A 14,377-nucleotide genomic window follows, 5' to 3' on the forward strand; every position below is an offset into this window, starting at 1 on the left:
GGGATGCCGCTGCTCCTGGCCAAACTCAGAGGAGGAGGGTCCCGCCGGCTAAGAGTTAACTAGCCTCGCGCAGCGAGGGGGGAGCCGCCACTTTTCTGGGCACACTGATTTCGGCCACTGGCTGCCACTGTACTCCTACCCAGGGGAGCTCGCGGCGAGTTTGATGAATTCTGGGTTGTTAGCTGCGGTCAGCTGGGCTCCCGGGAGCCTGATCCTGGTGGAAAACGGGGGGCGTCTCGCAAAGGGACCAGCGGCTCACTGAGATTCAACATGACACTTCTGGGGTCTGAGCATTCTTTGCTGATTAGGAGCAAATTCAGATCAGGTAGGGCTAAGGCATTTAGCATTCCTTCTTAAACTTTCCTCTTCTGCACGTCTCAACTCTACACTGCTTTCCAATAAATGTTTCAAAGCCTGCCGTGGCTACTTCAACTCTGGTCCCCAAAAGCACATTTTGGAAGTGAAGAATTTTCTTTGACTTTGGGGGCCTTAAACGTCTTCCGTTTTTTCAATGCTTTGAGTTGTTGAATGTGGTTTTGTTTATGAATAGGCCTATCTTTATCTTTTATTTTTTTCTCTGTATCTGTGAATAGAAGTTTTGGAGTGGTTTATCGGAAAGGAACAACTTTCGAAAAAGTTTAAATAAGGGATTTCAAGTTTGGGAACTGCATAATATCTCAGTTCTAATTGCTGAGAAGATGAACCTGATGCTGTGTATTAGATACAGGGTCACTTAAAATGTAGCTAATCCAAACAAATGTATTTCCCAAAAAAGTCACTTGGGGAAAGTAAAAATAGCAAATTTGGAGCACACCAAGTATTTAAAATGACATCACTGTAGAAAAAAAAAAATAAAGCCCAGTGCCACAAATATTTTTTCCCAAACCATCTGATATTTATAAATGGAGACTTTTCCCCCAAATTTCTGTGTTAGTGGTGCATAGAGAAAACTTCTCAAGGGACGCTGAGTGAAGGTGAGTGGAAGAGCTGGTAGATGTGCCTGTGGAAAATAGCGATGTGTGGGTGTCCACGAGTACCAGGAGACGCTGGCCTTCTCGAGTGCTTTCTTAGTAGCTTGGTGTGGAGTATTAATTTGATAACAGTGGTAACAAGTGCTCAATAAATGGTGGAACCTCTACTCAGAAGACGGGTTACTTTATGAGCACGCTGACGTGAATGGTATTAGAAGACTGACCCAGTTTACAAAGCGTCCCTTAGCCCTTTTGACTGGACCACTCCGTGTGGCACTGGGTAATGAGTTTCAAAAATGAGAAGAGTGGCCGTCGCAAAATGAGGGGCACCTGTGACTTCCTTAGATGCTGCTGGCTTTTAGGTGTCCGTGAAGTCATTTGGAGATTTTCTTAGTCTCTGGACTGTTGAATTGAGATGAAAACTCAAGAGCTCAAGACTCAGTGCCCTGGAGCGCTGGGGCGAGTCTGCTCACCACAGGGTTCAGCAGTAGATGGTCTTTTACTGTCCATGGTGAAGTGAGGTAGTTGGTCTGTTAATCCCCTAGAAACATCGCTGCCACCGCTGTTTGTGATGTGGTCAAAACCGCAAGGCAACACTGCCACCTTTCTGAAGAAGAGAGGATGTAGATTTGTTTTGCGAGAAGCTGCATTTATTTCAAAAGTACCCCCTCAGTTCTTTGGGGAGGGGGCTGGGTTAGGGAAGGAACTGGTTTATTTCTAAAAGGATTTGGTGAGGTTCTTGATAGTAGAATTGCAAAACAGACTTATCAAACAAATCCTTCCCTCAGCTAAAGGGCAGGGGAGGGTGGCTGGCAAAGGCTCACTGCTCCTAAGTCCTGCTTTAGTGGGACGGGGTGGTGCAACCCTGGTGTCCCCCAGGTAGGCCCTGTAGGTCTCACCTCTGAGAATTTTGTTACCTGCTTTACTTTTTCTTCCCCTTTTTAAACTTGGATAGGCTTTTGTGTCACAGGAAGGGTGACTTTGGGAAAGCATGATATCAAGGCAGACACAGGCATGCTTAATCCTCCACCTTTGATAAAGAGCGAAGCTAGAGTCTGGAAATGAACAAAACGGTTTGGTCATCTGAGATGCAAAGGATCAATAATCTCCTCAAAGATAGGGAAGAAAAACCAAAATGTAAAACTAAGGGAATGTAACATGGAGGGTGGTGCTGGTTTTTCCTGAATATGATGACTCCTATGGCTGCAATGGTGCAATGGCTGGCAGTGTGCTCACAAGAGGGCTGCCTCTTCCTGGGAGAACTGGGCTTATTTTGTGGCTAACAGTGGGTAAGGAAGGTAGCCCCTCTCTCCTTTGTTTTGCTCTCTTTTCTTTCATGAGTTACTGAAAATGTAAACTCATAAAATGCTTTCTATTTATTTCACTGTTAATGTTTGCTTAGAATAGTAGACCATGGTGTTGCATATTTTGTTGAAACTGTTTCAAAAAGTTTAATGAAGCTATAAATAGTTCTCTGATTATAACAAGACCCACTGTGCTGTAGGATGTGTTTATAAGTGGGGAGAAAACGGCCACAACTCTGAAGCTGGCACGTATGCAACGGCATCCGACCGCTCTCCACAAGCTGCATGTCAGTGGCCTTCTTATTAACTACAAACCATGAAGGTTTACTTGTATGAACATGGTTGGTGCTAGAAGCTCATCTTATCTGAGAAGCCACAAGGTTTCATGGTTGAAAGCGGGAGTCTGGAGGCAAACTAGTTGGGTTTTTAGCAGATACCCCACTTACTACCTGTGTGACCTTGAACCTGAGATAAATTCCATGATTCTTTCTGCCTCAATTTGCCTCATTTGAATAATGAAGATGATTAAAGGGTTGTGGTGAGGATTAAATGTGATAATACAAGTAGAGTATTTAGAAAATGTCCTCAAAAATGACTGCCCTGTTATTAATATTCTTTAGCAGCATAATCCTGTGTTTATCACTTCCTCCTCTGAGTGTGAGTTACTCTATCTGCAAATGTCAAGGTTGGCCTAGGTGATTTCTCAAGCCTTTGGTAACATTTTATGGTTCTCTGAAAATGCATAAATTATGAGAAGTGGCAGAACTGTGAATGGGCTGTACAGCAATTGGACATCAATGATTGGCAGTTTACATATATGCATTAATTAGCATTACTGATTGGTTACGAACCAATTTGCCTGCATTTAATCTTCTCACTGTTGTTTTATCAATATCTGTCATATGTCACTATCAATGAGTTTCCTTAATATCATAATCCTGTGTCATGTATAACACAAGGACACACACCCACACCATGCACAAAAGATCAAAAGGAGAGCAAAAGAGGTATGGATATCACTTCTATAGAATTATTATATTTCTTGTGTTTCTTTCTTTTTCTGCTCTTCCCATTCAAACCATCCAGACTCTGGTACCAGCCATGACCTTGCCTCCATTGCCCCACAAATGTAGAGTTGTTGGATTTTGCAAAGAACATCCAGGAAACCCAGTTAAATTTGAATTTTAGATAAACAATGCTTTTTGAGCATTTTGCAATATTGAGAGCATACTTTTATCTGAATTCCAAAACAATCTTGGCGTTCTGTGCTATATCAGACATCCCTACCTACAATCTGAGATGTGTTTCATCAACACCCTCTGTTAACCAATCCCATTAAATTTTTGACATAATGAGTGCCATAGACGTCCCCAAATGCAGCACATGCATTCCAGGCATGAAAGTGGAGACTCAGAATGTGGAGGGGGTGTCTTGAGCATGATCTGACGTCACAGGATAAGGTGGTGCTCCAGTACAGAGGCTCCAGGACTTGGATGGCAGCTGATAGAAGCCAAGGCCATACAGGGCAAGCTGAAGAAGCAGTGACTGGACTCAGTTAAATGTACAGTAGTGAAACACCCCAGTTCTGCTATCCCAGCAGTGTCTAGTGATAGACCTTTAGAATCTGCATCTGGCTGTCCTTCCAGAGAAAGCAAGGGCCATCTCAGAAGGTCATCCTCTGTTCTTTCTCTATCCTCTGCCTTTCATGTAACCTACAGTATCTGGTTTCTGTTAAGCTAGATCACACCTCTGGAATTGAATTTTATCTCCTATGTTTGAGGAGAATGGACTTAGTGGTTGATCTCAGAAGTTATACCATAATGGGCACTATCGAAGAAATTTCCACCATGAGTTTAAGTGAAACTTAGGCTCTCTACCTTCACCATTATTTAGTTTTATAGTCTAGGACAAGTACTTTAAGTCAGGAGAGTGGCTTTGCCATAACATTATAATATTAAATTACGTAATCATTTAAATTAATTATCAACATATGTATTTATACACACAATTTAATGACCTCTTTAGATGTTATTTCTGTCAGTTACAAAATAGATCATCTGGTTCATCTTTGAAGTTACTTTTAGTCCTAAGATTTGCTATTTTCCAAGTGAGTGGCTCAGAGTATTTTTATAAAATTGTGAAGACTATATGCTTCATAAAAGTGTTGCCATGACATCTTTGAACTGTTGTATTCTCATTTCAATGACTTCATATGCTCAATCTCGTTCCCAAAATTTCATTGACAGCTTTTTAAACAAGTGAAGATGTTGGATGTGAAGCTGGCCAGAGCATAAATATCCTAATTATTCCCCAAATCTGTCTTGCTATTGAAGTAACCAATAGGATAATTTTTAAATTTTCAACCTTACTCCATCAAAGTCTTTCAGGAATTTTTACTATGAAGTCATTGAAATGATTTTATTAGAATATTGTGTGAATGATGAAGATGGTAGATGTGAATTATTCAGTCATCCATTCAAGGAGTACTTATTGACCATTGTATGTCTGGTCTCTGAGAATACAGCAGTTCAAAAATGTCATGGCAACACTTTTATGAAGCATATAGTCTTCACAGTCAGAATAGGAGGAAGCTATAGGCCAGTTCTCACTCTGGGCAACCGTACAAACTGTTCATGGCTGAACTTATTCTTCCTTCCTTTGCTGACAGCCACTAATTCCTTTCTCGGCTATGGCATTAGTTTCCTATTGCAGTTATAGCAAACTACCACAAATTTAGTGTTTTAAAGCGACACAAATTATGATGTTAGAGTCATAGTGGTTAGAGGCCTTAATGGGGACTCACTAAACTAAAATCAAGATGTTAGCAGGGCTATGTTCTTTCTAGAGACCCTAAAGGGGAGTCCATTTCCTTGTCATTTCTGGATTCTAGAGGCTCCAAATCCCTTGGCTCCTGACCTCTCCTGCCATCTTCAGAGGCAGCAGTATAGCATCTTCCAAACTCTCCCTAACTTATACTCTTCTGCTCTGTCTTCCACTTTTAAGGAATTGTGTGATTCCGCTGAGCTTATCCAGGATAATCTCCCTATGTTGTTAATGTCAACTGATTAGCCACAGTTTCATCTGCAGTCTTCATTCCCATATGCCACTGGTCTTAGTCTGCTCAGGCTGCAATAACAAAATGCCAGAGACAGTGTGGAAAACAAAAATTCATTTTCTCATAGTTCTGGAGACTGTAGGTCCCAGAGTCAGAAGTCCAGCATGGTCAGGTTCTGGTGAGAGCTCCCTTCATGGCTTGTAGATGGCTGCCTTCTAGCTATGTCCTCACATGGGTGGAGGGTGGAGAGAGATTTCCAGAGGCTGCCTGGTATCCATTCTCATAAGAGGACTAAGACTGGCTTCAGGGCCCCACCCTCATTGCCCCATCTAAACCTGCTTCCCAAAGGCCACCTCTCCAAATACTATCATCCCATTAATTCAACATATAAATTGGATGGTTTGCTTAATGAAGCTAATCTCTATATGTTGGTGTGCCTGTCTTCCCCACCACACGCGTAAGAATATGGTGGCTGTCCTTCCTGGGTGTCTGCTTACATGCCAGCTCCCCACTTCCATTCCTCAAACCTCTGTTATTTATTGGTGTCAGAAACCAACTCTACCCCCCAAGGATACCTGCTATAGTATAGCCATGTCTTCAAGGAGCTCCCTGGCAACCTGGAAAATGCTCTATGAGAGTTAAATATCTAGGAATTCATTATTCAACAAGTGTTTCTTCCAAGTTTCCCTCACAATGGAGGAACTGAGAATATTACCGGGAAGCAGAAAAGACACATCTCAGGTCCTCAAGGCTGACCACAGTCCTCAAGAGATCACAATTAGCTGGAACTTAAGAGATAAATGCATTTTAATTATTAGGTGGGAATTTAAAATCTTTTTTTAAAATCAAAGGAAGATTTGAGGTCTGCCTGGGGTCACTTGCTTGAGACTGTCACTGGCCCTCGGGTCAGCCTTATCAGAGTTATGCCTGTCCCATGTGACCGTCCCTGATGGAGCTCTGTCTTCCCCTGTTCCCACACCTTCCTTGCCTTGCTTTTACCCAGAGCTCTTATCATTATTGTTCATATTGAAAATTTCACTCGGCTATTTGTTTGGCATTTGTTCATGAGGGCAGGAAATTTTATTTTCACTAGGTGCTTTATCCCCCAGCACCTAGAACAGCAATTGGCATAGAGAAGTCACCATTAAATGCATGTTAAATGAATACAGTTCATTCTTCCTCCAAAGATTATTCAGAAATAGCGAAAGTGGAAGCAATATATGTTTTTTATATATATTTTAGGCATGCGTATTGAAACTAGAACAACAAAGGGGATGCATGAATATAAATACAAAATTCATGCATTCCCTTTTGTTAGAAATTCAGAATTCAAAACAGTAGTTACTTCTAGAGTGGGAGAAACAGAATGAAGACAGAAGGGTGGAGAAAAAAAATTGGTATTTTTACCATGGGCAGTGGTTACTAGCATGTGTATTAAATTAATTAAACAGTGTTTATTTGCAGGTCAGTATTGATAGTGTGATAAGTATGACATGGATCAAGGATTATGATTAATCAGTTTTGGATATCTAGTGCCTCTTAAAAAGTACATTTATTTTAAGACCAGAAAGAATAATATTGGTTTTTTATCTGCTGCAGTATATGATAGACACAGTAAGATTTTGTCAAATGGGATTGAGCTAACTTGAATGGGTCCTAATCTAATAGGAAGAATAACAGAAGTGCAGGATAGAATCAGAAGTTCTGAAAGCCAGAGTTGAATTGTCCGTACTTCAAAAAAGCCAGACCTGAAGAGGAGATGAAGGGACATAAAGTGCTATTTCAACTTCTTTATTTTCATTTTATTAGCGAGAACTCATGGTCACCTAGCAGATGGTGACCAGCGCTCTTGCATCTCTGCCAGATTGGGGAGAAGGAGCCAGAAGGTGCATTTCACAGGTATCTGCCCTCTCACTCTCATTTCTGGTCTCCTGTGGACAGAGTGACAGTGGGAGCCCATCAAGCCCACTCTCTTCTTCCACGACCTTGGGAAAATCAGTTCTGCTCATTGGGCCTCTGTTTCCATATTGGTAAAATGATTCATGAGGGAAAGACCTTGGTAAGATATTGAGAATTTCTTTTGCCGAAGGAAGTCCTTATGCCCCATATGGGAAGGAATTGCTTGACTTGGTTGCATGTGAACTACATAAGAGAAAAACATGGAGTAGTTGAAAGATCTTGACGGATATAAATAGAATTTTTTTTAAAAAACACTGACCATTAGCCAAATAATAGTTTTTTGCATCCTTAAGATTTTAGTCTGAGATTTTCAACTTTAGCAGGTTCATACCTCTTCAAATGTTTCTCCCACACCATACCCTTTACCAAGGTACCAACCTTCCACCATAGTCCATTGAACCCCCTCCACTCATTATTGCCCTCCATTCCTCCTCTGGTTACCTCAGTTCTGCAGTAAGAATTCGTGAGTTGTTTTGGTTTTGTTGTACCTGTTCCTCTGCTTTGTTACTTTGTATTCCACACAAGACTAATATCATCTGGCATTTGTCTTCCTAAACATTTCTCTTAGCATAATCCCTCAAGTTCCATCCTCGTTGCAAATGGTGATTTCATCTGCTTTTATAGTTGAGTAGCTTTCCATTGTGTACATCTTCTTTACCCACACTTTGTCATTGGACACTTAGGTTGTTTCCATATCTTGGCTATTATAAATAGTGCTGCAATGAAAATGGAAGTGTGTATGTCTTTTCTAATTAGTGCTTTTTTATTCTTCGGATAGTGGCAAGGGAAACAAAAGCATAAATAAACAAATAGGACTACAACAAACTAAAAAAGTTCTGCACAGTAAAAAAAGGGAAAAAAAACTATCATTATAATGAAAAGCATCCTAATGAATAGAAAAAAATATTTGCAAATCATATATCCAGATAATTTGTTTCTTTTCTTCTGTTGGTTGAGAGGAGATGAATTCTTCCATTTCTCCGTAGATACCATTGGAGTACTTCTCTTAACATTTCAGTCACTTCAATTGACAGTTGATCTGCTCTGTCACCTTAGATCACTAGAAAAGTAGTAGAGTTCAAAATGAATCAAGCCATTGTAATATTGTAAAAGTATTTATTCGATTCCCTCATTTACAAGAAATTAGCCACCACTTCTTGCGTAGCAATGATGAATGAATACACAGCCTCTCAAATAATTTCTATGTCTTGCTAGTGCCTCATGCCTGGCACCCCAATTTGAATTACCATGTACATAAGTAAGCTTTCCAACTCAACCTGTGTTTTTTCCCCTCTTAAGTGGTACATAGTCATCAGAGGCAGCAAGTCATCAGTTCTTTCTCATGAAATATAGTAAAGTGGGTCCAGGGACTATCCCTTTCTCATAGATAAGGTGAAATAACTGGAAAATACCTTATAAGCTGTTCTGCCTTTCCTATTTCTGGAAACACTCTGCCTTCATGAAATCATTCCATCTTGTACTCATGATTGGTTGGGTTGTTTTCTCAGCCTGAGGCAAAGTTCTACATGGAACTTTTTCAGACTCGAGCTCCAGATAGGGCGATGAAGCTCAAAAAAAGACTAAATCCAGAAAATTATATTTAACATTGAACAATAATCTCCTCAGTACTTTAAACTTTTTATTCTTTTGTGTTACCTTCCTGTTTTTGTCCGGATATTTGCGCAAATGTTTGCACAAAGCCAGAGTCAAGGTGTAAGCATATGTTTCTATCAATCAGTATAATAGTATAAGTAGTTTTCAAGTTGCTACATAACAACATAATTTTTGTTTTCAAGACTATATCCTGTTCAACCAAGTGAGTATATAATAATTTACTAAACCCTTCCTACTTACTTGTATTAGAAAATTAAGGCAATTATAATTTTTATATTATAAATAATACTACTATGAACATCTTTATGCATATAGCCTTATTCTTCCTCCAGATCATTTTGTGGGATACTCATTGTTTAGAGTAAATATCTGAATGTGGAAGTAGTAATTATGAATCTTTACGATCCACCATGGTAACTAACCAATATTTCAGGAGCACTTACCATGTACCGAGCTAGTTCTATTTCCATGTGCCTATGAATCCTTTTCTCTACAATAGAACTAACTCAGATTGGGTATTTATCTAGCATTAACTGGTGTTCAATGAGCTTGTCACACCTTTTGAGTTGGAGAATAAGAAGGAAAAGGAGTCATATATCTAGTCATATTTACATGACACCTTTGCAAACTTGCGTGTGATACGCTATTTAGGGAATACCCGTTATCAAATATGACTGATGTCTCATCAAAGAAGAGAAGAAGGCTAGGAGTTGTGAACCTATTGTCTGATACCTTTTTTTTTTTTTAAGATTTATTTATTTATTTATACAAGCACTGGGTACAGTCAGAAGCGCGGGAGGGTGTGAGAATTCACCAGAGACAGAGTGGGGAACAGAAGAGGCAGACCGATGAAATACACTGCTGAGGGGAGCAGCGGGTGTGGCAGGAGAGGTCTGTCTAGCCATGCGGAACCCTCGCCTGCGGCCAAGGATCGAACCGGCACTGCAGAGGCTGCGGGCAGCTTCACAGCCCAACACTCAACCGCTGCGCCACCAGGGGAGGCCCTGTCCATGATACTTTTAATATACATTTGCATTGCCCTATGAGACAGGCATGATTATCCTCACTTTATGGGTGAAGAAACTGAAGCACAAATGTGTTAAACTTAGAGTAACAGCTAATAACTGGTGATCTCATTTATTCCATTGAGTCATGATGACCATCTCTATTACAGCCTAAAGCTCCTTCTTAGCACCTCTTGTAATAGAGATGACCATCTCTATTATAGCCTAAAGCTCCTTCTTAGCACCTCCACCCCATACACACACCTCTTCAGGATTACAACTCCAAGGATATACCCAGTTGTCATTATTGCTTTTGACTTCCTGAAAAAATGACTTGTCAAGAAACTTATTTCTGGTATGAATTAACCTGTAATTTACACATTCCATCTACTTAAAATCCCATGACTTTTTATGAAACATGACTATTAAAATTTCAATTTATTTGATAAAAATTCAAGAAGTGTTTGAAAACCAGCAACAATAAGCTTACCCTTAGACACAAAACAGATAGATATAAAAAATATCTAGTAACAGACAGTAGAATGGTGGTTGCCAATGAGTAGGGTTGGGGGGAATAGGAAGAGGTCAGTTAAGTGTACATACTTTCAATTATAATTGTACAAACTTATAATTGTACAAACTTTCAGTAATAAGATGAATAGAGTCTGAGAATCTAATGTGTAGCACAAATACTATAATTGATAACATTGGGTTTTATAATTGAAATTTGATGCTAGATCTTGTGTTCTCAGCCAAAAAGAAAGGTAAATATATGAGTTGATGGGTGTGTTAATTATCTCAGTGTTCAGTATCCTTTCACAGTGTATACAAACATCATATCATCATGTTGCACACTTTAAGTATATACAATTACTCTCCTCTTTTCTTCTAATGTTAATATTTTCCTGTATTCTTTATATGGAATTTTGATCGATTTTATAAATTAGCAATTTTGTCAGTTATACCTCAATAGAACTGAAAAATTTTTTAAAAAGTTTAGTACTTACTGTCAGTAGTAAAACAGATAAGTACTATCAGTAGATCAGAATTGTGTGTGCACACACATATATTTATGTGTTTGTATGATTTTAATCTCTAATTATTAATCTCTAGTGATAATGCTGTTCAAATCAGCAATAAAATATGTGGTGAAAGTTTGTTGGGAAAATAAATTATTTGGGAAAAATGAACTCAGTTATTTTATAACACATCTTAAAATAAATTTCATATGGAATAAAGAATTAAGGAAAAAAATATTAGAAGAAACAGAGGAGAGCAATCTTATAGTCTTGGAGTAGAACAAACCTACCCAGCATGTCACCAAGGTCAGAATAGAAATAAAAATGGCAAAACATATAAAATATGACATGGAAAAAAATGACCAAAGGAAATCTAAAAATCAATGAGTAGATTGAAAGAAAATTCTTGAAATGTGTATGCCAACAAAGGTGTAAAGGGGATTTCTATGAAGAAAATTAAAAGCATACAACCTAAAAAGAAGGAATTCAGGGCCTCCCCCGTGGCACAGCGATTGAGCTCTGGGCTGCAAAGCTGCCCGCAGCCTCTGCAGCGCCTGTTCGATCCCCGGCCACTGGGTGAGGGTCCCACATGGCGCAGACCTCTCCTGCAGCCCCCGCTGCTCCCCTCAGCAATGTACTTCGTCAGTCTGCTTGCTCTGTTCTCCGTTCTGACTCTGGTGAATTCTCTCACCCTCCTGTGCTTCTGACTGTACCCAGTGCTTGCATAAATAAATAAATAAATCTTTAAAAAAATTTTAAAAAAGAAGGAATTCAAGGGGGAAAAACAGTCAACAAATGCATAAAATATATTCAGATTACACACACACACAGAAAATGGAAATGTAAGAGCAAGACACCATTTTTTTTAAACATCAGAGTAGCAAAAATACTGATAACATCCAATAATGGACAATATGGAGATAAGGCACACATTCTGTTGCTGAGTGCATCTATAAAGTCTCAAAGGACACAATCTACAGTCTGTGTTGAATGTTAAATAAGCCTCACCATCAACCAAGATACTTCAAGTCATCCAGTCTAAAGAAGTATTTCTTTGTACAGGGGTTTTCATTGCATCATTGTTAATAATCAAAAGATGGAGATAGCAAACATCCATCAAGAGAGATATAATTAATTGAATAATGGTAGGTTCACACTAGAAATGCAATAAAATACAATGCAAAAGAAAGTGGAAATGATAAAATTCTATATAATTTGGCTGCAAAAGATCTCCAATACGTACAGTTAACTTTTTTAAAGGCAGATTATGAAACAAACAGACAACATACATACATTCACCTTTTTAAAAAACGTTATTTATACCTAATTACACACAGACTAAAACCTTCAGGAATATAAGTCAAACTCTTCACAATGATACCCAGGAGTGGGAGGAGAGCAAGACTGTATCTTTTCTTTTACTATTTGAATATTTTAAAACAAGAATATGTTGGCATCTGTGGAATTTTTAAATATGTCCAAAATACAGGAAGAAATTGACAACATCATAATAGTAATGAAAAAAGTATTTCTGTAGGTCTAATCAAGTAATCAAAAATTCAAATGAGGCTCTAGAGGATCTGAATACTGAAGTTATAGTGACTATATATTTGAAATCTCTTGCATGGCACAAAATATTAGGAGATAACTTTAAGTTTAGCACCTTCCCCAAACACAGAGAGAGAAGAGAGGGAGAAATGTTAATACATTACATATATCATTTCTTGACCCGCAGCAGTTGTTTTTATTTTTTTAAAGAAAATGCTTTTATTATTTTACTTATTTTTATTTTTTATTTTATACATTTTTTACATCATTTTTCATCTTTGCACAATGTATGCATTTTCATCTTGGTTATAGTCCCCATACAATTCCCACCCCCTTGTTTTGATCCTACTCCCTTCTCCCCGCGCCCCCTGCAGTGTGTCTGTGGTTTATAGTTGCTTGTTGATTTTTATTTTTACTTTATTATAATTAGGTTTTTTTCCTGGTCTCTTATTTAGGTTTTCTATATCAAGAAAATACTTTTAAAGGTTTAAACTAAACAAGTTAGGAATTAAAATACACCACAACAATAGCAAAAGTGTTAAAGCATAGAAAAAAACCCTGACAGGGATCATTCCCAAAGTGATTATCTCTGGGTGGTGAGACTATGAGCAATTTTTCCAGTATTTCACTTTTCTAATATTCTTAAATTCCTATATTCTTTACTTTGATTACCTATACAGTGTCTACAATATAGTCTATAATCAATAGGGGTAACCTTGCATCAGTTAGCAGTGAGCATTGTTTATCTGTAAGCAGAGGAGTAACGGGCAGACGGACACAGAAGGCATAAATATGAGCCCCCTTTCGCAAGACCTCCCCCAAAATAGCTTTCAAAGAAAGCAGGTCAAAAGGCAGGTTCTTCCCCCATAGCCCCTCCTGCCACCCCAGGGCGTGCGCACGCTGTCTGCCTAATTCACTTGTGGCTCAGCGCCATGGAATACATAAACAATTGGGGAAAGCCTCTAAGAGGAATCTTGATGCCCAAATGGAACAATTTGTCTTCTGAAATTATTGTTTGAAATTGTTTATGTCAGTTGCTGAGTTTCTGTTCTGTACTTCAGGGACCTGTTTGTGATGGAAGTAAAAATTCCCTGCAGCAGAACAGCTATGCTAGTGGGGTGATTCTGGTGAAAGTGTGTCCTGCTGCTTGCCTGTCCTCCTGTGGGGTAGGGGAAGGAGGAGGCAGGAGCCTGGGTAGATTCACTACAACCCCACTAGAGCACCCCAAGAATTATCTGCTGCCCACTATTTGCTGGGCATTGCTCTAATACTGTAACATACTCACTGATTTTATCCTCACAACTATCCCACAGGGAGGTATTGTGGTTCCCCACACTCCCCAAATTCATAGATGAAGAAGCTGAAGCACTCAGCTATTAAGGAAATTTTACAAGATCCCATACCTAGGGGAAAAAACAGCTAAAATTCAAGCTCAGGAACCCCCAGCTTCAGAGCCCATGTTTTCAACTACCACCCTGTGTACTGCTTCTCACGGGCACCTAAACTGGCCAGGGCTGACAAGCCATCTGCCTCTCTCATCCAGTCCTTCCAGAGCGCATGCAAATTGTGTGTTCTGCCCTCTTAGTGACATGGTAAGCCCCATGGCATTTCCACTTGAGGTCTGCGTTCCTCATTTCTCTAGTGTCTTGAGATAGTGTAACATAAGTCTTAAGTTCACAAACCTGGCAGCTTTGTGAGTTAGAGAGAATTCCTTTTGAGGCATGAATTAGTCTTCTTCAAATGTTTTGACAAACTGAGAGCGTGGTGCTTAGGGAAAGAAAAGCTTCGCAGTGTTTGTGTGAACAGACATCTTGCTAAAACAACTTTAGACCGTGTGTGAAGCTGGATCATTGAAATAACTAAAGGGTGATGCTGAGTTTGGGCTCTTGAGATTTGACTAGCC

General features: G+C 39.3%; 1 protein-coding gene across 2 annotated transcripts in view; it reads left to right on the forward strand.

Annotated features, from left to right (window-relative positions):
- Positions 1–270: 270 nt before the first annotated feature.
- MYOCD (myocardin) overlaps positions 271–14,377 on the forward strand; it is a gene marked incomplete at both ends in the record, with an annotated part of 76,123 nt that continues 62,016 nt past the window's right edge. For both annotated transcript variants that reach the window (XM_084238391.1, XM_084238392.1), the window contains one exon: positions 271–325. In XM_084238391.1, coding sequence (XP_084094517.1) covers positions 271–325 — 55 coding nt within the window. The remainder of the gene's footprint in view (positions 326–14,377) is intronic.

Source organism: Talpa europaea, assembly GCF_964194135.1.
Source record: "Talpa europaea genome assembly, chromosome: 7".
NCBI classification, from domain to species: Eukaryota; Metazoa; Chordata; class Mammalia; order Eulipotyphla; family Talpidae; genus Talpa; species Talpa europaea.